Source organism: Anopheles funestus, chromosome X (assembly GCF_943734845.2).
Source record: "Anopheles funestus chromosome X, idAnoFuneDA-416_04, whole genome shotgun sequence".
Lineage (NCBI taxonomy): Eukaryota > Metazoa > Arthropoda > Insecta > Diptera > Culicidae > Anopheles > Anopheles funestus.
In genome coordinates this window covers 21,682,920-21,710,755 of record NC_064597.1, presented here as the reverse complement: position 1 = coordinate 21,710,755, position 27,836 = coordinate 21,682,920, and the positions used below count along the sequence as shown (strand labels likewise).

Here is a 27,836-nt window from a genome sequence, read left to right as displayed (position 1 = left end):
TGCCGATGAATTTTTGCTTCAAGAACGTACCGTGTAAGAGTAAAGTAGGTTACAATCGAGCAAAGTACTGAGACAAACTAACTTAACTAAAATCGGCAAGTTTTCATTTATATAAGCAAACATGAGCTCTAGCCAAAGCTCTGAACTACCTCAAAGTGCAAACGGGGCAGTGGAGGCACTTCGACGTCGAAAGACTACGAGCAACGAAGATAGAGAGCGCGTGGTAACGGCGTATGAAAATGGAGCAACTCGTGCTGCCATTAGCCAAATACTGAATATAAAACTAGCGACAGTTTACGGTATTGTCAAAAAATGCCAAACAGCATTTCAGGTCGAAGCCAAGAAACGTGGTGGCAACGGGCAGAAAATATTAGCGCAGCAAGCCATAAGCGATATTCAATGCTGGATCAACGACGATTGTACGGTGACGCTAAAATCACTCGCACAAAAATTGTTGCAGGAACACAGTGTGCGAGTTTCCACTACCACCATAGCGAGGGAAATAAAAGGCTTCAACTACCCCTTGAAGATGGTGAAGCTAATACCGGAGCGGCGTAACGCACCGACGACCATCGAGGATCGGAAAATGTACGCCACACAATGTTATGGCGTGGCGCGCGAAGTTGGATTTAATGTCAGCATGCGCACGCTTAAAGAACGATCTCGGAAAGGTACGCCGGCCACCGCCAACGTACCACAAACTACGTAATTTAATTAAAAATTGTTTTAAAATATTTGTTTACATTTTTCAACTCTCGAACCGACAAGTATATACCCAGCATTCGAACCGCCTCGCCAATCTGACATTTTATATCAATTGCACGCGATTTCGTATCTATATTGGGCGATTTGCTAACATATTGGGTGTTTCCGTATCAACCTTCCCTACTTTCATATTCGCTTACGCGATTTCCAAAAGTGGGCTCTCCGCAGCTTATCATGTGTGTTTCCCTGTAATATGTTCTATTCCAACAATGTGTGCAGAAGAGGAGTATACTAAAAGGTTACTTTTTCATCTACTGAGATTGCTACAAGCTTTACTTTAACATTACTTAATCCTATCTTAACTGTATCATTTGGAATATCTGCAGCACTGCCTTGAAAATTATAAATTAGCTCTGAACTGGTCGGAAGACTCCGAAAGTGACTCCGACATATAAAAGCTTAAAATAGTGATATTCCCCATCGTAGATTCGCCCTTTGAATCATGGGACATTAATATGGTTAAGAAAAGAGCGTAATTCGAACCCCTTCCAATATGCTAAATACTTGAGAGACCTCATTACTCGAGGTATCTCGACTGGCAATTGTGTGTTAACTAATATAAACGACATTTCTTTCTGTTCTGCTAACGTCCATTTCAAAACTGGTTCCATGCTACCTTCTATATATCCTTGCAATAACCTCTTCATAATTCCTAAGTGAAGTATATGCAGATCGTCAGCTACCGTTATTGTTTTCACCATTTCGATCCCTGGAACATCTAAAAGTGGTCTATCTTGTTTCTGGTGCCCAATGGAATATTTTCCGCTTCTGAATTCCGCGTCGATCCTTTCGGCTGCTACTCCTTCAAAAATCATGCTGTTTCTTACGCGTCTCCCCAATATTTTGCATTTTATGCAGCCATTTGCAGCATTGTAATTGGCAACTCCTAAAAATGAAAAAAATATGTATATATTGTTGTTATGTTTTCCTAACTGTTTCCAATCTTATTTCATATAAATCAAACATGCTTCTAAGACAGCTTACCTTTGATGAAAGCTCGAGCTGGAGAATCTGCAATGAACGCTCTTATGATGACATTGATTTTCTTGTTATGTATAAAAATTCCATTCTCTAAAACGTCGGGCAAATCCGTCGCTAGTGGCCTTAAATACAATATAAGCCAAAATATATCCCTATCGTCAAGATAGGTACTTCCGGCAACTCGTGCAGCTGGATCATTATCGGCCATAGCTCAGTTGGTCCACTGCGATGTAGCGGCAAACCATCTACGAACAAATTCAATGAAATCTCATTCACAGCAGGCATCAGGGTTCTGTAACAAAATGTAACAAAGATATAATATTGATAAATGTTGAATAATTTAGTCAATTAAATGCATACACAAACCAAATATTACCTAAAATGGTACTGCAGAGGGTTTTGAATTCCTTGGTACCATAATTGTCCACCTGACGCCGTACAAATTTCTTTTCCTGCATCGATTGGGGTCTTCAAAAAAGTTCGTGATTCTTTGGGGACATAATAGTCCGTAGATTCACGAACTATCGCCAACAAATCGTTTAGAGCGGTATGTCTTATACGATGCGAAAGGGCCCACATTCGCAGTTTCTTTTAGAACTTCTCGTTTCGCTGCGCTTTATCATCGTTCTCATAAGCAGGCTGGTCCTCTTCGTCTTCGTCGCTCTCTATGAAAGACTGTTCCAGCCATTCTTCTTCGAACTCATCGTCCTCTAGTACGCCAATGTCATCATACGAGGGAATCTCCTCACCAGAATCCTCAACATCAGGAAACACAACAGGAATATCAGAAACTAAAATACCAAAAATATAATTATTGTATACAATATACAATACGTTACGAATGTCTAAATAAGCATATAAATGAATCAATCTTCTGTGAAACAGTCGAATACTTTTCTGAATAAGGACACACGAACGAAGTTTCCTCTAACATAGGAAGTATTTACGATATTTCTCTATCCAATTTCAAACACAATAACGAACCGCTAGAGGCTGCACTAATTTATCATCACCGTAATTTATCAACTGTATGCGTACCGATTGCAAAGGATGATTTGAAGCCCGTATCTAAGCAAGTCCACTGATAAGTTTTAATTGTTTTTGCACTATTTTTTACAGCACGATTGACGAGCAAATAGAATCGCTTACCTGGTGGCGTCCGTAGGCGTCTGCTGGTTCCTGGTTGGTTTTCAGCCTCCCATTCTCGTTCGCACTCTTCCCTTATCGCTTTGCCCAGCTTGCTGAGCATTCCGCTTTTCTTGGCACGCTTCACATTTTCCATTTTCACTTCAAAAATCGCAGAATAATACGCACAAATCAAACAAAATCACTGTTTTAGCTGAAAGCTTATTCATCGTATGGTGGCGCCGGTTTGTTTATGTGTACAATTTTGAAGTGTCATCGCATCATGTCTCATTCGTTCTCTTTCTTTCCATATGCTATCTCATTCCTTCAACCTGTCTACCGCAAAGTTTTTTGAATTTAGCTCACCTTTTCCTTCCAACCTCAGGTTTCACACCCCCTTTGCCAACAAGCTCACTGTCAATTGTTACTTGTGTAGTCCGACCATCTTCTTCCGGAATCAATTTCCTCGAATCACTGCTTTCACGTGAATCCACAGGGGAGTATTCATTGAGCGCTGTGATCGACTTTTGATTTTCTCTTTCATTGTAGATGCATAGATGGAAGTTGCTGTACTTGTTTGTATTCACGGCATAAGTTTCGCAACACGGACCAAATACCGTCCATCCAAGTCTCGTTTAAGCAGCAATCGGTTCGTCAAACCCTCCTTCGACGCATCGAGATGGCTTTCCTAGATGAATATTGTCAACACCGATTAAGACACGTGGCATCACATCAGTATAGGAAGCGATAGGTATCCTCTTCAGATGTGGATACATCTGCACCAGCTTCTCGATCTGCATTGTCTGCGTTGGTAATTTTAGGTCCTTCAGCGTATGCACCGTTCGCAGGTCATACACTACAGCGCCGTCGTGTATACCTGATATTTGCAGCTGTACCTCCAACGACTTGGATTTATTCCGAGAGGTGGTATTAGTCCAATATATTTGTATCGGTTGCGGTATACCATCTAATCCCAGCTCTTCGATCAGTCCGCGATCAACGAAAGTACCCGATGAGCCCTCATCTATGTATAAACGCAAAGGTGGTTACGTTTTTGTTCATACCGTGTACTACCGTGTACGTATCGGAAAAGTGAATTAGTGTCAGTGCTAATATGCGAATTTAGTGAGTGTTGTATGTTCCTGTGTAGTGGTGTTGTTTCTTCTACGCAGTGAAGTAACTTGTGATGAGTTCCGCGGCAACCGCCAGTTCCACAACGCGTAGTAACGAAACACGTGCCCTTATGCGTTCCTAGACAAGTAACGCATAATTTACGCCCCTGAATGTGCGATCGTCTCTCTGCCACCGACAGTTCCATAAACCGCGTGCAATCAACTAACGTGCGGCAGAAATCGTGGCACAAAGCACAGGGCGTTCTTTTCGTAGTGCTGTGAACGTTTACATGCGCGGGAGCCTTCCTTACTCCATTCACAAACGGTAGTGATCGGGACATGTCGGGTCGTGTCGTTCGCTCAATGGTTTTCGAGGCGGCACTCGCAGCCACCGCGATCTCATAAAACCATTTATCGAACTCCTTAATCGTTTCCCGCGACAGTTTGATTTTGTAACGGGCCCATGCCAAACTCCGTTCGTCTGGAAGTTTCGCTACCAACTCTCTTAGTAGTGTCAAGTTGCAGCCGTAATCATGGAACCCGGAAGCCTCTATCGTTGCACACATTTTTTTCACCATTTTGCCAAACGTGGCAAGCGTCTCCAAATGATCGCTACGAACCGGTGGTAGCCTCCTAACTTTCTCCACTAAACTATCCACTATGAGATCCGGTCGACCATATTCTGTTCGCAGAATCTCGACTACACCGGCCAAACCATCCGGTAACAACATGAGATGGTCCACCAATTCTAACGCTGGTCCCCGAAGTGCCCCTTGAAGACGTATGAGGTTCTCATCGTCGCTAAACCAGCACAGAATCGTAGATCGCTCGTACGTCGCAATAAACAATGGTCACTGTTCAACGTTTCCGGAAAACACAGGAAGCTCCTTCGGGATAGCCTTGCGCGCTGCTTCTTGACTTGGTGTCAACGGGATCACGCGGCCCTTCATCACTGGTTTCGACTCCATTGTCGAATTTGCAGCCGTTTTCTCTTCAAGCTTGTAAAGCTGCCCAAGCTTGTTTTCACGGTGGACCCTTATGGAATCCTCCACCGCACGCCTCCACTCCGCATACTCACGTTCTTGTGCGGCTGCTTGGTCCGAAGCCCACGTACGATCGTACTCTGGTGGATACCGGGTCGTGGCCGGGGTCAAAGGTGGACGACCTAGTGCGTCGTCCACCCTCCCGCCGTCGTACCGTGGTGCCGGACCCATGCGTGTTTCCCACGCTTCCGAGGTCGCGGTTGGGTTCAAGGGTGGACGACCCGAACCGCCATTGCAAGGACCGTCGCCATGGGAACGAGCCGGTGGCGTCGTTCCGTAGCGACTTGTACCTCGCAACCAAGCTTCGGACTTTGCTACGTAAGCACTCACCTGGCTGCTTGCGTCGGATATATCCTCTTCGAGCTCGATCTCCAGCTCCTTCCGAGCCCTTTCAAGCTCATACTCCTTCCGAGCGTTTTCTAGCTTGAGCGCCTTCTTTTGAAGCTCAATACGCTTCTTTCTTACCTCCAGTTAGGAAGGCAACCTCCGAGGTAATATCGGTGACACTTCCCCGTCCTTTGGTGGTTCTTCCACGAAGCTCACGCGCCTTTCAGGGAAGGCGCCCGACGTTGCCGCTTGTTGCTGCTGCAGCTCTACAACTTCCTCGCAACTATTGTCCAACGTTGCTCTTTCCTGACCACAAAAATTGACCTCAATTTTTCTTTTTGTGTTGCGATGCGATTTTTGAGAAGGATTGGTTGTTCACTGCAATCCATGATCTTTATATATCAGATTCTAAAATATCATCATACGGTATTCGACTTACAGGGTTTATCAGCCCATACAACAAGCTTTAGAATGACATAAACAACATAGAATTCGTTATAAACAACTTTTTCAGACTTGAAAACACATTACATTGTTTTAGCTACACTGTTTCAATAGATAAAACAACTTGAGCATTTGTTTTGAAACATGTCTGATTTGTCAAAATTTCTATACCTATATGATGCACATCGAAGTTTGAACTGTGAACTGAAGAATTGTGCGAGCAATAACCAAATTACTTTTTAACTTTTTCGATTAATTATTTATCAGGAGATAAAAGAAATAAACTTGTACGACTCTGTTTATTTTGCATCATATATTTATGTGCATCATATAGGTATAGAAACAATTTGGCAAATTTGACATCTTTCTATAAAATGCTCAAGTTGTTTTATCTATTGAAACAGTTTAGCTAAAACAATATAATGTGTTTTCAAGTATGAAAATGTTGTTTATAACGAATTCTGTGTTGTTTATGTCATTCTAAAGCTTGTTCTATGGGCTGATAAACCCTGTATTTTACACCCATCAACAACACGAACTACGTATCGATCGTGTGGGGGACGTTTATGTCTCTCTCTTCTTGACTTTAACGACCTTACAGGTCACGCCGGCCATTTCTGGCTTACTAGACTTATTTTTACCACGTAGCCGGATGGTCAGTCCTTGCTACGGGGGGATGGTCCGGATGGGATTTGATTCCTGGTCCTGCCGTGTGGACTGTCGCCGTTTATCACATGCACCACCGGGCCGGCCAAATTTTAAAATACTGAATGCATTTTTTTTTTTGCTCGGTTAGAACGGCCTGGCCGTATCAAAACTTATTTTACCATATAGCAGGATAGCCAGTCCATGCTACGGGGGGACGGTCCGGATGGGATTTGAACCCGGTCCTGCCGTGTGGACGGGCGCCGTTTTTCACATGCACCACCGGACCGCCCTGAATGCATTATTAGATAAACATCACAAATGGTGTAAAATCGTACAAATGGTGAAAAGCATTGGTACCAAGACTGTTGCGCGAAAGTAGCGCTATCTATGTGCCATTGTCAGAATTATTCGCGCTGCGCGGAGTTAATTTACAAATAAAAATATGTCATGTAATGATATGTAACCAACCCACATGTCACCCGTAAATGAGCACATTCTACAAAAAAGGCCACGTCATGGAGTGTGTGACATTGAAAAAAAAATTACAGGTCGGTACTAGGTCGCAGTTACGCATAAATTTAGGCTGATTTTCTATTACGAAAATATACTTGCTTAATATCGTCAAAATGACTGTAAGTATATGAAATGTGGATTGTTAAGTTTCATAATTTATTTCAAAAACAAATATTCACCCCATTTAAGGATAAACGCAAAACAACTACCAAACAGCAATTTGAGGTTCTTGCATTGCTGATCGAAAAAAATACTGTTATTGCCAGGGACCGGGATAAGGGGACCAATAAATTTTGGCAGGAAGTGACCACGACTCTCAACGAATTGGGTCCTCCAACTAAAGATGCGTCGGGATGGAAAAAGGTATTTGATTATAAATGAACTATTTTTCCATCAATTGCTCATACTACTTTTATAATTTTAGGTTTGGGCTGATTATAAATCAGCTTTAAAAAAGTAGCTGGCACATAACAAAAATGATCTACAGGGGGAGGGCCGTGCTCAATGCGTAGCTTCAATGCCCTAGAGCAAAAAATTATCGAAGTGTTGGACCTACAACGTTCGATAGTGGGTACGCCAAATGTACCAGCTTTGGGTGTTGTACTGCCGGAGGAAAATCAAACAATTGTAAATACGGTAGAATCCCAACCTGCAACTGGATTGGAGAATGAGAGTACAGAGCCTGAAGAACAAGGAGAATCCCAAATAACTAATGAAGTAGAAGCAGAAGTAGTAGCAGAAGTAGAAACAAGGCCTGGATCCAGCCAAGTGATTCCACATGAACGTCGTGGTAAAAAACGAACTGTAGCGGAGCAGCACTTGTTGGAGCTTCGCAAATTTAATGCAATTCAGCAGAGGCTGTTACTTTAAAAAACGGAGAAGCAGGAGACAAATAAACAAAGGTTAGAATTAGAAAGGGAAAACTCGACTAAGGAATTTGAGCTAAAAAAGCAGAAATTAGAAATGATTAAGGAATTGGCTCAAAAAAAATAGAATTAGAATATGCTAAGCTAGAAATAGAAAAAATCGGCTAATTCAACTAGAAAAAAAATAGTTCGTAATAGAAAGTTTTTAGTTAAGTATATGCATAATCAATAAATATTTGTGTACGATAAATCTTGTACATCGATAAAAAAAACTCTTGTAACCGCATTCTTCTGCATATATTCAAAAAAGTAGTAATACTGCACCGAAAGCAGTTGGTGTTAGTACGGCCTGTCCTGAATTTTTGCTTTTATTAAATGCATATTTTTTAATTAAATTTCATTTAATAGAGCGTCTGCAAAAGAATGTTGCCACTCCAAGTTTTTTTCAATACACATTTTGTGCAAAGCACAACATATGTTGATTATTAGTCCACTTTTTTCGGGATCATAATTCAGCGATCTGTCTGTTCCAGCTAGACATCTGAACCTGGATTTTAAAATTCCGATCGTTTGTTCCACTATGATGCGACCACTGGAATGTTTTTTATTGAATTCTGCTTCTGCTGAACCTTCTTCCGGGTCTCTAAAAGGCCTAACCAACCAAGGTTCTGATGGATAGCCTGCATCACCTGAGAAATAAAAATAAAAAGTTTATCGAAACATGAAAATATCGAACAAACATCGAAAACATGTAATGTGATTACTACCCAAAAGTTTATCATTTTGTCCATTTCTATGAATATCGTTAAAATACATTCGTACATTGCTAACTCTCCAAATATGTGCGTCGTGATGTGACCCAGCAAATCTCGCATCAACAGCTCTTATTCGATTCTTATGATCACACACCTTGAAGAAAACAGTGAATACGTTTAAAATCATACATGTATTGTCCTATATTAGTTTTGCTATTTTATACTTACTATCATAATATTGATACTGTAAAATGATTTCCTGTTTAGATAAAGCAGGGGACGATGAGTTCCACCTACGCATCTAATTACGTCCTCAATCCCGCTTTTCAAAAGGAAATATTCCTTAGCTTCTTGTCTCTCTTGTTCGTTCATAGCTATGTTTATCCAATCCCCAACCAATGAGTGAAGTGGTTGTAATGTACTCCGAAATACCTTACGAAAAGTTGTTTGCGCCATTGTGATATAAAATTATTTTCCAACACCATGTTGGTATCTGCCATTCGCTAAAAAAATAATACATCCTGCTAATTTTTCTTCTTTTGTAATTCCATGTGCTCTTTGCGCATCAATCGAAAAATCGATACCATCAAGCAAATCCAAGAAAATAGATTTGGAAATCCGAAAGTTATCAACGAATCTGCAATGTAATATCCAAGTATGTAATAAACGGCAACAAATTAAATCATCGTTTATGCGTACGCTGTTTCAGTTAAAGCAAGAGGATTAGAGTTATATCGAAAATTCCTCCTAAGTGTTCGTAGTTTCTGCTTCGACTCGTTTTCTGCATTAATGGAGTTATACAGGAACTGCATTTCAACCCGAATATTTTCACTATCAGCAATTTACGAAAGGTAAACTAGGCGCTCTTAAAGTTTAAAACACAATGAAAAGCTAAGACGCGCTTATTTTTTGACAAGGAAAAAAATCAACTTGAACGACCAAGTATAAACGATAGATAAACATATTTGAAAGCACAGACATGCAAATCCAGAAATATCAACACTTGAGCCGTGAAGTAAAGACGTGCTTTTAAATGTCATGGTGCTCTTATTTTCGTGAGCGCCGAACGGATTTCGGCGAACGAAGTCGATGCTGAGGCCGAATATCAGAAGAAAAAAAATTACAGAGTGTAATAATTATCAATGTTTGTTGTCTTCGGTATGTTTCTAGGCTTTAACGACCTTACAGGTCACCCTGGCCATTTCTGGCTTACGAGACTTGTTTTATCACGTTGACTGCCAAGCCTTTTTGAGCGAAATTCTCCGTCAGGCCATGGTAATCGCTAAAGAGCGGGCACCGCTTACTTACATGTGTTTGTGAGAAGCGCTTCGCTCACTTATCACATTCGCTCATTGTCACGTGCGCGAAGCTAACCTCGGCGGCGTGTTTCTTTAGACAGGCGCAGATCACGCCGACTAAAGAACAATAATACACTGACTCGTTCTTTTGTGAATGACAAATTTATTAAAACTAATTCGCGGTTTTAAAGCTAATTACTGCTGACTGATCGCGGTCAGCAATTCTTATTCTTATTGTCCATGTGGTTGTTATTGTGCTTATTCGCGGTTCTATAGCTTATTACTGCTGACCGATCGCGGTCAGCAGTTCCTATTCTTATTGTACACGTGTACACGCGTACACGATCGTCATGATTTCGATATCGAACGTGTCATATTCTCCGTTGGCGACACTCATGCTGTGCGATATGGTTTTAAGGTAATGTTCTGTTTTGCAAAAAATAGTTAAAAAGTTAAGTTTTGATATTTTATACTGATCTTCATTGCTTGTATCATTGCTCTGTCGAAATAATCATTTTCGACAGAAACTGTCGTATGTCCTTCTCTGTCGAATGTCATACAAAATTGGGCGATCAAATCGTATACGACTGAGCAATGACCCCAGCCATACTCGTTTTTTTACAGACACATATCCTTGTTATTACATTGTTCTTATATCGTTCTTATATTATAATATCGTCATGCTTTCTTGCTTCGATAAGGTTAACTGTAAGTTAGGCAGAGCGAAAAAGCATAACGATTTTGCAATTGGGGCTCAGCAGTTTTCGTACATCAAATAGACAGTTTATTACCCATTTCAATTTCTTACTTGTTTCAAGCTTACTTGTTCAAGCATCATATAGGGCAAATCTGACATCTTTCTATAAAATGTTCAAGTTGTTTTATCTATTGAAACAGTGTAGCTAAAACAATGTAATGTGTTTTCAAGTCTGAAAAGGTTGTTTATAACGAATTCTGTGTTGTTTATGTCATTCTAAAGCTTGTTCTATGGGCTGCTAAACCCTGTATCTGACGAGATAACACCTTATGATGTTTTTTCATTGTTTATCGACGAAGATGTTGTTAACCTGGTTGTACAGGAAACAAACCGATACGCGCAACAAAAGCTGGATACATCGAAGCTCTTACACCAGCGACACGCATGCAGAAGTGGAAACCAACAAATCCTGAAGAAATCAAACAATTCCTTGGGTTAATGTTATGGATGGGATTAGTGAATGTAAGTCCTATTGCTAAGTATTGGTCGAAAAATGAGTTACATAATTTTCAACTACCGTGCAGCACAATGTCACGGAACCGATTTGAATTATTGTTGAGCAATATCCACTTTGCACATAACTCGATTATTGCTCATAAAGATAGACTTGGTAAAATATTGCCATTGTTCAATAAATTACAAGAAAAATACCAGAAAGTGTATACACCTGGTGAGGATAGTGTAATAGATGAATCGCTAATTCCATGGCGTGGAAGACTCATCTTCAAACAATATATTCCGAACAAAGGGCACAAATACGGAATCAAATTATTCGAATGATACTTTGTTCGAATGATGGCTATACCTGAGCAATGAAAATTTATGCAGGTAAATCAGCTGAAGGAATTTGAGAAACCGGACTGGCGCATAATGTTTATCTGCATCTTGCAGAGAAACTCTTTGACCAGGGGCGAACATTGTACGTTGATAACTTTTATACGAGCTATGAATTAGTTAAATCGTGTCTAAACCGAAAGACCCATACAGTAGGAACCCTTCGACATAATATAAAAAAACACATCCCAACAGATGTTTTAGATTCCAAACTCAAAAAAGGAGAAATGGTTGCCAAAGAAGATGATAACGGGATTGTTGTATTGAAATGGAGAGATACTCGAGATGTAAGATTATTATCCTCAAAGCACGTGCCTATCATGGTACAAAGCTATAAACAATTTGGTGGTACTAACTCTAGCACTACTTAGAATACAAAACTTAAACCATTAGGCATTCTTGAATACAATGTGGAAATACAAGGGAAAATGTGGTATCGACTCTTCTGATCAAATGATTTCTTATGCAACAGTAATGAGAAAAGCTAGTATCGTAAGCTAGGCATCCACCTTTAACTGGGCATTTCAATTGTAAACGCTTTGGTAGTTTCAAAACTGTTACAAAAAAAACATGAAAATTTGAAACTTTAGAGAGATTATTTCGGGAAAATAGTTAGGATTACCTGCCACCAATATTTCAAAATCGTCGATACCACAAAATAAACATGAACTAACTACACGACAGAATAATTTAGGTAAAAACATTAGGCGTGTATGTCAACGATGCTATGCTGAACGAAGGAACAGCATGGACGGGCGAACGCACGCGCTAATATAAAAAAAGTAACGACATATTGTACAAGTTGCCCAGACCAGCCGCAGATGTGTAAAACTTGTTTCTCCATTGTACACCGTAAATAATATTCCTAATAAACATTTTGTAATTTTCTAATATGCATTTTGATTACTTGTCTCGTTTCTTTATTCAAATCGAACTGTTGAAGTAACAGTGCAGATAGAAAAAAACCTAGCGTGATTTGGTTTCGAGAGCCGTCCGTATTAGAACGTTCAGAGTATTAGTGCCTATCGTATACGAAGAGAGGATCAGTTTTGCTGTCACCCAAAAAGTGGGTGACATGGCCTATTCAAGATGTTGCTGTCACCCACTTTTGGGTGACATGGCATTCAACGTGTAAACCACGTGGCCGGATAGTCGGTCTTTTCTACGGTGGGACGGTCCGGATGGGATTTGATTCCCGGTCCTGCCGTATGGACCGTCGCCGTTTACCACATGCACCATCGGGCCGATCAAATTTTAAAATACTGAATGCCTTTGTTGAAAATCGATTAATAGTTACATGAATTAATCTACAAGAATAACACCCACTTGGCAAAAGTCGTACGACATCGAGGCTTATTAGCCGGCTTATTAAAGGCTTACTAGCAACTTAGTTAGCCTCGTTCGCGGGGGTGAGGGAATCGGATATAGGGGGCGGGGCGTATGTACGCTTGCATACGAGCATGCAAGCTTGCAAGCTTATTTATAATAAGCCTTGGAAGCCAAATTAGCTTTATTTTGTCCCGTTCTTTCCTTCGCTTTTTTTCTTTCTCGCTTTCCCTTTCTTTCCTATTGCTGCATTCGGGACACCCTCGTCCCGAACACACCACGACCGTGAACGAAATAATTACCAGGAAATACATACGATCCCTTTTTTTATTGCACATACTCTCATCATGCGACGAACAGGTAAAAAAAACTGCCGGCGTTCTGCGAAGCGGACGGTGGGGATGGGGTTCCTATGTTCCTAAAAAACGGAGAGACATGAGAAATCTTTACACTTTGTTTTTTTTCTTTAACTCATTTCGAGTGTTAAAATGCGTACCTCTCAAGACGTCGAATATTCAGCACTCTCTCCGATGTGATTTGTCCTGCCATCCTGCGGTTTAACTCCGGCTTCACCCTTTCCGCTTCACGGCCAAACTCTTTCCATCAGCTGATCGACTCGATGGGATTCACTACGCACAAAACACAAGGAATAGAATTAATTCACTTATCACAATCACTAGTTTTCACATTACTTACCGGAGCAAAGAATCACTTCACAAAACACGATATCGCTTGCGCACACACCTCCGCCTCCAGCAAAGGCCAAACTCATAATACGCCAAAGACAGGGCAAAAGCAATTTTGCAGTGAAAGAAAGGAGACAGCAAAAAACAATATAGTGCCACACTCCTCGACAGGCTTCAAAGTGTGGAACCAAAATTGTCTAACACTTCGAGTATGGGACCGTTCAGGTGTGGGGTGGGTTGGTGACGCAGGTTGCGGTGAGGGTTTACATAGAATATAGGAGCGTGTGTGAGTGAGGTAGGGTGGTGGAGTGAGAGTTTGTCGTACGATCGCTCGAAAGTGAGGGTCAGGGGTAGCGAGAATGAAGAAATTTCCCCCCTCTCATGCGATTTCTGCCAAGTGGGCAGGGCAATAAGGAAACTTTTAGGATAAGCAAAATGTACTTTGTTATGAACTTGACAGATGAATATACAGTTGCAATCAGAACGGCGCGAAATCTACCACGGCAATTCCTTCGGAAAGAAATTTGTAATTTTTCACGTCCCAGTATTCAGTGCGATTTTCTCACATTTCTTTTGCTCCTTCGAACCGGATTGTGAATTCAAAGAGCTTTTTTTTATTTCAAAGTTCTGCACCAAGAGCTCGGTCGGTTTAACGCTCTGCAAGAAGAGCAAGGTGTACAATTAATCGTCGCGTCGTTTCACACCATCGCGTTTCGCTCCGCATCAAGGGCAACGGCCAACGGTTTCAGCGCCATCGTTTTTTTTTTAATTTGCGCGCCAACCTTAAACGTTTTCTTTCGTGTTGAATTTCGTCCCGTGAGTAATCCCATATCGTGCAAAATCATGGACAAGAAAATAAAAACCGCTCAGCTGAAAAGAAGGATCACGGTGGAAAATATAAGTGCTCTCGAACGGTTCCAAGTGCAATTTTCTGGGGATGACGCCAAGCAAATTCCGGAGGCGTTAGAGGACTTAGAACGGCATAAAGAAGGGTTCTTCGCCGCGGTATCGAAGCTGGAAGAGCTCGACGACAGCAATGACGCGATCGAAGCGTGCATTATGGAGAGTATCAACATCGAGGAGCGGTGTAGGAAGCTCAAATCCTTCCTACGGGATAACCTTCGACGGGAGGAAGGTGCACTAAACGATACATCGGCTTTGGCTTCTTCGACGCTTGCGTTTGGTCGGCCAAACGCACCGCATCTACGCCTTCCGAAGATCGAGTTGCCATCCTTCGATGGCGACCAAACGAAATGGCTACGCTTCACCGACGCTTCACCGCTTCAGCTTCCTTCAATTGCGAAGCTCGAGTATTTGCTGTCGGCGTTAAAGGGGGAAGCAGCGCTTCCCTTTGAGCACACCCAATTAACGGCGGACAATTATTCAGTGACTTGAGCGACGCTGCTCAAACGATATGATAATCCGCGTTTACTAGTGCGTGAATACTATCGCAAGTTGCACTATCTTCCGGCAGTGTAATCGGAGAGTGTAGAAAAGCTTACTTGCTTAGTGGACGAGTTTTCGCGATATGTGAACGGTTTTGTGAAGTTAAATGAGCCGGTGGATTCATGGAACACGCCATTATCCAACATGCTACTAATGAAGTTGGACCGTGTGACACTTTTAGCGTGGGAGAAACATTCAGTGCACTTTCCAAAGGACCGCTACAAGGAAGTGATCGCGTTTGTTCAAGACAGGATACAAATCCTGAAATCAACGAACAACTTCACGAGTGATACAAACGATAGTGCGAGTAAGGTGGCCGGCACATTTCGATCTTCAGCGTCACGTAGATCGATTGCACAAGCGGCTTCTTCGCGATCATTTCCCCCTAGTGCTCCGACCCACAAGTGTCCTTTGCAGTGTGTCGACAGTCACCTTCTAAGGAGCTGTCCGGTGTTCACCGGTAAGGATGTGAATCAGCGTCGTGAAATCGTGTCATCCAAGCATCTGTGTTGGAATTGTTTGAGTGATTCCCACCAGGTGAAGGCTTGCAAATCGGACTATGCTTGCCGTACATGTCGTCAGCGGCATCATACGCTGCTACATGTTCCTGCAAGTTCAACGGTGGCGATGACACTGCAAGACAATGCCGGGATGGTGTTTTTGGAAACGGCGCTACTTAACATCGTGGACGATTACGGTGTGAGACATGAAGCAAGGGCGCTGCTCGACTCGGGTTCTATGTCGAACTTCATCTCCGAGTCGCTGGCTCGGAAGATGCTCGGAACACCTCGGAACAAGGTAAAGGTGTCGGTCACGAGCATAGGAAACAACGTGCAACTAGTGAAAGGATCGATCTTTGCATCCGTGGAATCTAGGAGCCACGCGCATGCTTCTCAGCTCGAGTTGCTCGTTGTTGACACCCCTTTCCTGCACATTCCAACGGCGTCCATTGACGCGTCGTCGTGGAAATTCCCTGATTTGCCACTTGCAGACCCATCATTTTATGATCCGACAGTCTCAGCGGAAGAGGATGCCTGCGAGAAACATTTCGTGGCCACTACAACCAGAGATGCTTCGGGCAGGTATGTTGTACGTTTACCGCAAAATACTAATCCTACTATCGTTTTAGGAGTGTCGAAGGCGATCGCTGATCGTCGGCTCCTAGCGGTGGAACGACGTTTAAGGTCCAACCCTACAATGAAGGAAGAGTATAGCAGTTTTATGAAGGAGTACGAGCGTCTAGGCCACATGAAAAGACTTACCGGTCCTGTTGATGATTCATGTGAGCATTATTACCTTCCTCATCATGCGGTAGTAAAAGAAACGAGCACAACCACTAAGGTCAGAGTAGTGTTTGATGCATCGTGCAAATCGTCATCTGGATACTCGTTGAACGATAAACTATTGGTTGGACCCGTCATTCAAGACGACCTCTTCACGATAATCACGATCATCCGCACCATTTTTGGCGACTCGTACACTGAAACAAATTACCTATGACCATCAGACGCTGTATCCAAGGGCGGTCAACGCAGTTATTCACGATTTCTATGTGGATGACTTGCTAACAGGAACAGAAGAGGTGTTGGATGCAATCTAAATGCGAAAACAAATTTCTGAGATGCTCAATTCTGCTGGCTTCTCGTTAAAGAAGTGGGCATCCAACATGCCAGAAGCACTCAAAGGCGTTCCACCAGGCGATTTGGCAAATCATTCCACACATGAGTGGAAAGATCCACAATCCGTATCAACCCTGGGACTCGTGTGGGAACCAGCAGTTGATATGCTTCGGTTCCGGATCGATCTACCACCGGCTGTGACGGTATTAACGAAGAGGCTAACTCTGTCATATATTGCTAAAATATTTGACCCACTCGGTTTGCTGAGCCCCACCATCGTCATAGCCAAACTCTTTATGCAACAATTGTGGTCCTTGAAGTCAAACGGGAAGACTTGGGACTGGGATAGTGAGCTACCATCACATCTCCAACGGGAATGGACGGCGTTTCATTCGAAACTACACTCGCTTCGGGAAGTACGCATTCCTCGATTTGCATCACTTCGAAACGCGACCAATCTACAGTTACACGTGTTCGCGGATGCATCACAAGTAGCGTATGGTGCTTGCTGCTACATCCGGACAGAAGGTCCGTTAGGTTTTTCGGTGCATTTATTGGCAGCTAAATCAAAGGTTGTGTCACTGGCAAACACCAACTCAATCGCCAGACTTGAGCTTTGTGCGGCAAGATTGGCAACTCAACTGTTCCGGAAGGTCAGTCAGTCCCTCAACGGTCCCTTTGAAACCTTTTGCTGGACTGATTCCATGACCGTATTACATTGGCTAAGGTCATCACCGCGGCGCTGGAAGCCATTCGTCGCCAATAGGGTTGCACAAATTCAGGCTGAAACACGGATCAAGTGCTGGAAGCATGTTCCGGGTGTAGACAACCCAGCAGACGATGTGTCGCGAGGTCTGCTTCCAGACAAATTACGATCATGTCATCGATGGTGGCATGGGCCATATTGGCTTAGTGGCAAGGAGGAAATCTGGCCTGATAGAGAACCTGCAATAGAAGAAGAAGTATCAACGGTTGAAGAACGAGTGGCTCAGATACAAGTTACTGCGTTGGCAACCAGCAACGAGTTCAGCAGCAGCTTGTTTGCACGGTTCTCTTGTTACCTACAACTTCGTCGAACCACAGCGTATTGCCTGCCACAGCGTATTGCGTATTTCATTAGTGCCACCGCTGACAAAGGATGAGTTGGAGGAAGCAGAGTTTCGGTTATGCCACCTAGCCCATGCATGATTCGTTCTCGGAGGATCTTATCGATTTGGCAAACGGTCGAGAATTGCCACGTAGTTCCAGGCTAAAGTGGTTTTCACCATTCATCGACCCGATGGGAATTTTACGTGTTGGGGGCCGGCTACGCCACGCACAAATGGAAGATTCGTCGAAGCATCCGGTCCTGCTCTCTTCCAAACATCAGTATCTGCACGCTGGTCCGGAATTGCTATTATCCACGCTTCCTCAGCGATTTTGGATCATTGGTGGACGCAATTTAGCGAAGGCTGTTTCCCATCGGTGTCACCAGTGCTTCAAGGTCAAACCAACACTGGTGAAACAATCCGTTGCTGACCTACCGGCGTCCAGGGTTTCACCGACAAGGCCCTTTTTGGGCAGTTCACATCGAACTAGTAAGCGATCTCACTACCGCAGCTTTCTTGGCGGCACTACGGCGTTTCGTGGCTCGTAGAGGAAAAATAGCTGAACTGCATTCAGATAACGCCACCACATTTAAGGGGATAGGATCGAATACGTTAGCTTTGCCACAGTTGGATAGGAGCCAGGTGCCTTCGAATAGGTTGAAGGAATTTGATCTTGTTCAAAACCAACTGCAAAACATATGGTCACGTTGGTATCCGGAGTACCTTCAACAAATTCAGGCTCGTGCAAGGAAATATTCGGTTGAACCAGTGTCGCTAGAAGAAGGCCAAGTAGTAATCATAAAGGAAGACAATGTACCACCTACCTTGTGGCCAATAGGAAAAATCGTTGCAACCCACTCAGGAAAGGACGGTGTTGTAAGAGTTGTGACACTACGTACAGCAGCAGGGAAAGAAATAGTTCTGGCCACAGCAGGAATAGCGATTCTTCAAAACACGTTAACCGATTAATAACCACGATAATAACACGCGGTGCAAATGTCAACACACACAGTAACTGGTCAAGATCAATAGTACAAGTCACATCACAAGCGCAAGTGTAGAACAATACCAGTTATTTATTGGCTAAAGAAGTTCCTTCTTTGGTGGCCGGGAATGTCGAAAATACGTTAGGAATTTCATGCAATAGTTACAAGAATTAGTTTACAGGAATAAATTAGCATTAATTGCTTGAAATATTTCACTGACGAACTGAAAGGGGATTAGTTAATTGGACTTGTCATCTAGAGCAGCAAATGAACCTTAGGAAAAGCAAAATGAACACTGTATGAATGAACTTGACAGACGAATACACAGTTGCAATCAGAACGGCGCGAAGTCTACCACGGCAATTCCTTCGGAAAGAAATTTAGAACTACGTAATTTTTCACGTCCCAATTTTCAGTGAGATTTTCTCACATTTTTGGGTCCTTCGAACCGGATTAGTGAAAGTTACGGAGTTTTATCGTTTCATCGCTCTGCATCAAGAGCTCGGTCGATAAAAAGCTCTGCATCAAGAGCAAGGCGTATATTCTTCGTCGCGTCGTTTCACGCCATCGCGCTTCGCTCTGCATCAAGGGCAACGGCCAACGGTTTCAGCACCATCGTTTTTTGAATTTGCGCGCCAACCTTAAACGTTTTTCTTTCGTGTGTTAATTTCGTCCCGTGAGTGTTTTCATATCGCATAAAGGATAAAAAAATTTAGGCTGCTCAGCTGAAAAGGAGAATAGCGGTCGAAAATATAAGTGCTCTCGAATGGTAATTTTCTGGGGATGACGCCAATCAAATTCCGGAGGCGTTAGAAGACTTGGAACGTCATAAGGAAGGGTTCTTCGCCGCGGTATCGAAGCTGGAAAAGCTCGATGACAGTAATGAAGCGATCGAATCTTGCATCATGGAAAGGATCAACATCGAGCAGCGGTGTAGGAAGCTTAAATCCTTCCTACGGGATAACCTTCGACGGGAAGAGGGTATGCTAAACGACACATCGGGTTTGACTTCTTCAACGCTTGCGTTTGGTCGGTCAAACGCATCACATCTATGTCTTCCGAAGATCGAGTTGCCATCCTTCGTTCACGACCAAACGAAATGGCTATCGTTTCGTGATCTATTCATCCCCATGATCGACGCTTCACCGGAGCTTCCTTCGATTGCGAAGCTGGAATATTTGCTGTCAGCATTGAAAGGGGAAGCGGCGATTCCTTTCGAACACACGCCATTGACAGCGCACTACTACTCGGTGACGTGGGCAGCTCTTCTTAAAAGGTACGATAATCCACGTACACTAATCCGTGAGTATTATCGGAAACTACATTCCTTTCCGCCCGTACGCGCGGACTGTGTGGATGAGTTAGTGCATTTGGTGGATGAATTCATTCGTCATGTAAATGGATTACTAAAGCTCAACGAGCCCATCGAACATTGGGACACACCGTTGACAAATTTGCTGGTGATGAAGCTAGATCACGCTACTGTTTTAGCATGGGAAAAGCATTCGGTCCATGCCAAGAAGGACAAATACAAGGAGCTCGTCGATTTTGTGCAAGATCGAATACAAATATTGAAGGCGACTCGGAGTACTACTTGTGAAGATGACACTAGTATCACTAAGGTGGCCGGCACGTAGCGTTATCCAATTTCACGGAAGACAATCGTTCACTCAGCCGTAGCACAACCAGTGTCAAGTAGGATAATTGCATCACCACCACCGAAGTGTCCCTTGGAGTGTACGGAGAACCACTTCTTGCGAAACTGTCCGGTGTTTGGCAGTAAGGACGTGCATCAACGTCGGGAAGTGTTATGTTGGAATTGTCTCGGAGATTCCCATCAAGTAAAATCCTGCAAGTCGGAGCATGCTTGTCACACGTGTCATCAGTGACACCATACACTCTTGCATGTTCCTACCACTACAACGATCACGATGGCAGCTCAAGACGATAGCAGTTCGGTTATTCTGGAAACGGCTTTCCTATTCATCGTGGATAACGACGGATAGAATCATGAGGCAAGGGCGCTGCTTGATTGGTTGCGTACACATGACGGCTCATGAGACGTCCAAAAAAGCCGAAGTCATACAAAATTTCAAAAAAATTGGGTCCTGTCCTGGACGCGTCCACAAACCGCGAAGCGAAAGAGGGTTCGGGAATTATACCTGGGATCTTCTCGAAGTAAAAAATGATTCTGAAATTATACCTGCGATCCGCATTAGAATACCACGTACGCTGAATTCGGGGTAGCACTCGGTAAAGCTTTGTTTTGCTTAAGCGTGCAGTAAGCATAGAGGGTTTGTTTCGGCTTTCTACGAAGTTACTTGTGGACGTGGGCAGGGCGTGGGCGTCACGTGTGAGTTCAGCCTAAGGGACCACAATGTAGTGCAAATGAGCCGAAGGAAGTTGAGCACCGAGCGCGTGCGTATCCCGCGTCCTGGGAAGGCAGGCCTTGTGTGTACATATTTCATGCCGCGGGCCAAGCAGCTCGATGCTAGATCGATCGAGACATCGATCTTTAAAAAGTATCCGGGTGTTTCCGATGGGTTTCGGATGCGCCCAAACAAGATTAAGGTAACCGCAAAGGACCGGGCTCAAGCCAACTTGATTGCGGCTTGATTCCGATTATACGGAGCACTACCGGGTTTATATCCCCGGTAATCGAGAGATTTCCGGCGTAATCGAGGATTTCGACTACCCCGAGGAGGATGTGGTTAATTTTGGCGTTGGTGCCTTTCTAGCTCCAGACACGTCAAAAGTAAAAGTGCTTGAAGCAAAAAAGCTTTTTAGGCTTGACGTTTCAACCTGGCCACCTGTTCCAAGTGCAGCCGGATCGGACATGCCGACCCGCACTGCACTCGCAAAGCTTGCTGCGGCAAATGTAGGGGGGCCCATGTCACCGAGGAGTGCAAAGCCCCATCCCAAAAATGCTCGCATTGTCGGGAGGAGTGGCATGAGGTTGCATTGTGTCCCGTGTACAAAAAACTGCAAAAGGAGCAATAAAAACAGTAGTCAAGAGGGCACGCGGCTCATATAGTGAGGCTCTGAAGGGAGCCATCTCTTCTAACCCTTTCGCAGTTTTGAGTCAGGCTACTAATGGCAATTCCGACCCGACTGCACTAAAACAGGTACCAATGAGACCAGTAAAGGTCATGAGAGTGCCCTACAAAAAGGTGCAAAGGAAGGTCTTGATGGCGAAGAACAAACCACTGGCACCACAGCGTCACGCTAAACCTAAAGTTTCCCCTTCCGTCCCGAAGCGAGACGCTGCTCCATCTTCTCCTCCTCCTGAAATTCCCAGGAAGCAGCCCAGGAAAAAGCGATCCACTCGGACCGAAGCTCCTTTGGATAGCCTGGCCTTTCCATCGGAGCCCAAGGGTTATCAGAGAACCCCTACCCCGTCCCTTTCTGAAATCCTCCAGTCCCTCCTCATGACCTTAAACCTCCCGCAACCATTGCAACTGATCGCTACTTGGGCCCTTCCTTACCTGAAGGGGATGATCAAACAGTGGCTGGCTCAATGGCCATGCTTAAGTATGATGGTACGCTTGGACGATTAACTCTCCAACGGCTACATTCATACAGTGGAACTGTAGAAGTTTGCTTGGAAAATTAGATTCTTCTAAAGCACTTGTAGGCGAACACAATTGTGATGTGTTTGAACCCAAATGTGATGTGTGAATGTGAAACCAAACAATTGAAAAGTTCAAAAAGGATCTTGGAAATTTAACAGCGGGCTTGCCTGGACCGCTTTTGATCCTGGGAGATTTTAACTCCCATGGAATCGAATGGGGGTGCGAAAAGGATGACATTCGCGCCCCTATCATCCGAGACATCTGCGACAGATATGGCTTTACAATACTCAACTCAGGAGAGGCAACTAGGATGCAGACACCTATGAGTAGGGAGAGTGCACTGGACCTGTCTCTATGTCCATCAGCAATGGCCCTGGATTTTATTTGGAAGGTGATATAGGACCCTATCGGCAGTGACCACTTGCCGATAGAAATTTCCTACATCAAGGGAGGATGTTCAGTAGTTGCTATCCCCGTTAAATGTGACTTAACGAGGAACATCGACTGGACGAGATACGGTGAATTAGTAGCCACTTCGCTTTCTCTTGTCTTGGAAGATTTGTCTCCTGTAAAGGAGTATGAAAAACTTGTTTTAACTTAACTGTTGTAGGCGAAGAAAAAGGGTTATTGGCGTCGGTATGTCAATACATAACCTAGACCCCTCCACTTCACTTAGTTCGCTTTGGAAAACGGCTAGGAGGATCCGAAACAGCAACAACATCAATGAGAGCGAAAGCTTTTCTGGCGAGTGGTTGAATGAATTTGCCCACAAGCTTTGCCCCGATTTCGTTCCAACGCAAAACTTTATGCAAAATGAGCCTGGCAGTGATCCTATTATGGACTCACCGTTCACAATGGTTGAGCTATCACTTGCTTTACTATCTTGCAAAAATTCTTCCCCAGGCCTGGATCAGATTAGCAGCAAATTGCTTCAAAATCTTCCCGACGTAGGCAAGAAACGTCTGTTAAGAATCTTAAACAATATGTTGGAGTTCAACAGCGTCCCGCAAGAATGGAGAGAAGTGAAAGTTGCCACTATTTTGAAGCCTGGCAAATCACCATCAAGACACGATTCATATCGACCAATATCGCTACTGTTGTGTCTGAGGAAACTCCTGGAAAGGATGACTCTTTTCCGATTAGAAGACTGAAAGAAGGTTGCTTTTTTCCTACCAGATACCCAGTTTGGTTTTGGTGTTTGGTTCAATTCTAGACTAAACTGGAGTAAACATGTCGCCCATCTGGTGCAAAAATGTACGAGGGTTGACAATAAAGTAAGGTCTCCAACGCTGCAACTTCGCCGGATCACGCGCTAGGCAAAATCTGGCAACACCGCCGTGTTCCTTGGTTCCCCCACTACCACTTTGCTGCTGGGTGAGGCTTCCCCGACCGCTCAGTCTTGGCTGAGCAGCCGTCAACGATGGAGGTACCCCTCGCGTCAGCGTCCAAGTGCGAATTGCGTTCTGTAATACGTTTTTTGAGTGCGAAAAAGGTGACACCTATTGAAATCCATCGTCAACTAGTTGAAGTTTACGGGGAAAAGTGTATGGACATAAAAAACGTGCGTAAGTGGAGCCGCGAGTTCAATTCCGGGCGCACTAATGTTCACGACGAGGAGAGAAGTGGCCGACCGTCGGTCTCGGATGCGATTGTTCAAGCAGTGGAGGCAGAAATGCTCAAAAACCGCCGTGCGACAATTAGGGACTTGGTAGAGAAGCTTGGAGGAGTGTGTAGCAGCGAAACAATCCGTCATATCCTTGTGAACAACTTGCAGTATCACAAAGTTTCTGCCCGATGGGTGCCGAAACAGCTGACCGAAGACCACATGAAGCGGCGCGTGGAATGTGCGACCAAAGTTGTGGCCCAAAGACGTGGCCCCAAGTGACTACCACATGTTCCCCGCCCTGAAAAAACATCTCCGAGGGAAGAAGTTTGAAAGAGACGCGGAGGTTCAGAAAGAGGTCCACACCAGGCTGCGCGAGGCGGACGGAGAGTAGTATTCTGCCGGCATAGACAAGTTCATCGTGCGGATGCGCAAGGTGTTGGAAAAAAATGGCGATTATGTAGAATGTAGCCAAGACCTTGGCCTTTCCAACGGTGTATCGCTTTTTGTAAATAAATGTCATTTTCTATGAAAAAAAAATTGGAGACCTTACTTTATTGTCAGCCCTCGTAGTAAAAGAATCAATTTTCTAAGGACAGTCACAGGGTTCTGGTGGGGCACACACCCATCAGACGTCCTGCGACTGTATAAGACAACGGTACTCTCCGTTTTGGAATATGGAAGCATAAGCTTCCATTGGGCACCCAATACGCTTATCCTCAAGCTGGAGAGGCTACAGTATCGTTGTCTTAGACTCGCACTAGGGAGCATGAAATCTACACACAACATGTCCCTAGAAGTGATGACCGGAGTGATGCCGCTCAAACTTCGTTTTGAAATGCTGTCGCTTCGCCTCCGTTGTTCCGCCTTAGTCCGTTCTTCAGTGTCAAATCCCTTGATAATAGGAAATTTTAAAGCGCTTCTAGAGACAGGTTCTAAGAGCAAAATCTTGAAAGTTTACCAAGATTTTGTTACCCTACAAGTGCATCCTAGCGCTCCACAGGCATTAAACCGTGCTGTCCTTCCTGAGACCTATAGTTCCATTTTAACAACAGATACCTCGCTGCGCGAGGAAATTAAGACCATACCCAATGATCTTCGCCCGAGGGTAGTTCCGGGCATTTTCATGAACAAGTATGGCCATCTTGACCAAATAAGCCAGTACTACACTGATGGATCATCCTCTGAGGAGGGAATAGGCTTCGGTGTCTTTAGCGAGTCCACCGAAGCTTTCTACAAATTGCGCCAGCCGTGTAGTGTTTACACCGCAGAGCTAGCCGCAATCTTTTACGCACTATTACTGATAGCAGCGAGTCCTCCGGACCAGTATTTCGTTTTTACAGATAGCCTTAGTGCTATTGAATCACTGAGATCCCCAAAGGCTATTAAGAGTCAGGATTACCTTACCATAAAAATCATTGAACTTCTTGGCTCAATGTTCGACAAGGCGTACAGAATCTCGCAAATCTGGGTCCCCTCTCATTGTGGAATTCCCGGCAATGAGAAGGCAGACTCACTGGCCAAAACAGGCGTCAGAGAGGGCGCATTTTACGACCGACCAATCTCTGCCCAAGAGTTCCTTCGTTTTCCACAGCAACTTTTCCTGTCTCGCTGGCAGAGCATGTGGGAGGCGGATGAACTAGGGCGATACCTTTTCTCGATCTCTCCGCAAGTGTCCCTGCGGCCTTGGTTCGGTGGGCTCTCTGTAGATCGTGCATTCATTAGGATGATGTCGCGACTCATGTCGAATCATTTCGCTCTGGATGCACATCTACAACGTATTAATCTGGCTCAGACGAAAGTCTGTGGCTGCGGCATTGGGTTCCACGATGTGGATCACCTTCTGTGGTCCTGCGTGGAATTCGAAGCTGCGAGACCCTGCTTGATAAGCGCAGTTGAGGCCATCGGCAGACAGCCGGATACACCGATCCGAGATGTTTTGGCTTGCGGGGACCTGAGGTACATGAGGCTTGTCTTTCGCTTCGCCAGGGTCAACGGTCTTCTCCTTTGAATCCTATCCCTATTTTCCCTCCTTTTCCTTCCTCCTATACCTTTCGTTATCCGTTGTGTTGTATTCGTCCTTACATGTTTTTTGTAGTGCCTTAGCCAAGCCGTTGAGGAAACAGTCGTCTTCGAGGATAACACCAGAGCCGCAAAAGGTAGGCAGACAGGGTGTTTTGTGCTGTCCACAATATCCTAATTGTTGTTTGTTTGTTACAGTCCTGTGCAGCCCCCAAGCAACGAGGGACAAGACCGCTATTGGTGTACTCACCATTTTCACCAGCACCACCATCAAACAATAGAACCAGTATAGACAATTACCCACATGGATTCAACAACAATACGCACAAAAATCAATAGAACTTCGAACAATTCAACCCACACCAACAATACATAGCATCAACAATAGCAGTAATCACAAAACGCACTATCACAACCGAGTATGCCCGGGATAAGGTAAAATACAAGGAGGAAATGCCTTGTGAAAATTGTAATTACCTCAGCCCTCTGTGGCTGACAATACGGCAAAAGCCGTAATCATGTAATAAAATAAAAAAATAATTTATACATCCTGTTTGCCTTATGCTTTGTTTTCTTAGGCTTTCGCCTGGTTCCTAATTAGGTACAATTAGTTTCTGTATATTGTAATTTGTATGGATGTGCATATTTAGTTTTCTTCATGTTGCCAAGTACTGTGTTTCGTATTTTATGGCTTTCTTAAAACATGTTCCTCGGGTTGTACGTTTATTTATTTTGTCCGCATGAAAGGATTTTACAAGGGTCCCTTTTGGTATCTACCTGCATACGATTTGTTTCTGTATCAATCATAAACTTTGACGAGTTTTCAATGTGCTAATTAATATTTCTTGTATGGTAATGATTTGATGTTTAGCAGATATGCTACAGTGGCAATTAAAGCAACTAATCCCCATGGCAAGATGATTTTATCTCGGGGCAATGCAACGCTGAAGCGAGGCTTTTCATAAAATAAAGAGTGCTTGGTTATAAACTTAACTGACGAATGTTTAGTTGCACAACGAATGGTGTACGAAGCTGTTTTGAACGTTGGCGGTGTTCTAGCTGTCGACATCAATAAATCGCTTATTAAGTATGCCCGAAACGCCCATGGACGCTGCTTGGAAAGCCTCGAACAGAAGAAGAGAGAAAAAATAAATAAAGACAAAGAAAATTCTAGGAAAAGAACAACGAACCAAGCAATGAAGGAATTAGAATCGAAAAAGGCAAAAATCCTCGCAGAGGCTCAAGAAGCAGCAGCATTGGTAGATGAGCAAATGAAAAATTTGAACAAATAGGCTGTTTTATAGGTTTGTTTATTGTTGCACAAAAAATAAAACAGTTCTTAACATGTTAATGATTATTGTGAAAGGTGTTTTCTTTTTTAATTTTGAAAGAACATACACATTTTTGTAAAATTTTGAGTCAAGTTTAGAATAGTTCATCAAAAGATAGGAAGAGAAAATAATTCACGACGCTTGTGAAAAAGCTGTGACCATTACGTAGGCGCTGTTGTTGTGACTCATAGCCAAAGTGGGTATAATATGAAAGTGGGCTTATCCCTAATGCATTAACAACTGCGCTGTAAAAAAATACACAAAAGATTTGACAGATCGCGATACGGTCATTTGAGCATATGTGTGAAAAAGCGTACCTCGTGTGCAGAGTGACCAGATTATTTTCTTCGTTACGTGTGGTTTGCACACAATAGATATTGCCATGAAAAATGAATTAGGACATGCATTTATGGGTTCTTGACTAATATTAAGAAAAATCTGTGATTTTCGTTGGAATCATGAAAAATCGGTAGTTTCAGGGTGCTCGTCTGTGAATCTGTAGGCTTATCAAAAATCGGTAGCTCTGGTCACACTAGTGTCTGGTGTGTATCGTTGTGGAGATGTAAAGGTACGCATGGAAACCGTACCTCGAAACTTCCAACGGGCATTTAAAAATGGCCTGCTGAAAAGAGCTAAATCTTCACGGTGGTGGAAAGTGCAACAACCGGCAAAACACTAGCAAGCTACAA

At 43.6% G+C, this 27,836-nt stretch overlaps 3 protein-coding genes across 4 annotated transcripts in view; 1 reads left to right on the top strand and 2 right to left on the bottom strand.

The window, feature by feature from the left end:
- The window catches only part of LOC125769451 (uncharacterized), a 451,794-nt gene that overhangs the window by 225,876 nt on the left and 198,082 nt on the right, over nt 1-27,836 (bottom strand). The gene's annotated exons all lie outside the window — the stretch shown is intronic.
- LOC125768179 (uncharacterized) overlaps nt 1-27,836 on the top strand; it is a 460,049-nt gene that overhangs the window by 358,416 nt on the left and 73,797 nt on the right. The window lies entirely within an intron of this gene.
- On the bottom strand, nt 2,324-3,666 carry LOC125769494 (uncharacterized). Its single transcript, XM_049438231.1, has 2 exons — nt 2,896-3,666; nt 2,324-2,537 (listed from the first exon to the last, which is right to left on the bottom strand). The coding sequence occupies exons 1-2, from the start codon at nt 3,026-3,028 to the stop codon at nt 2,338-2,340; spliced, it is 333 nt and encodes a 110-aa protein (XP_049294188.1). The 5' UTR covers nt 3,029-3,666; the 3' UTR covers nt 2,324-2,337.

What these genes read in the sequence shown, in the direction of transcription:
- LOC125769494 (XM_049438231.1), bottom strand. Translation starts at nt 3,028, where the DNA reads ATGGAAAATGTGAAGCGTGCCAAGAAAAGCGGAATGCTCAGCAAGCTG. An exon ending in ACGCCTACGGACGCCACCAG is followed by an intron (nt 2,538 to 2,895) that starts GTAAGCGATTCT and finishes TTGGTATTTTAG; the next exon opens with TTTCTGATATTCCTGTTGTG.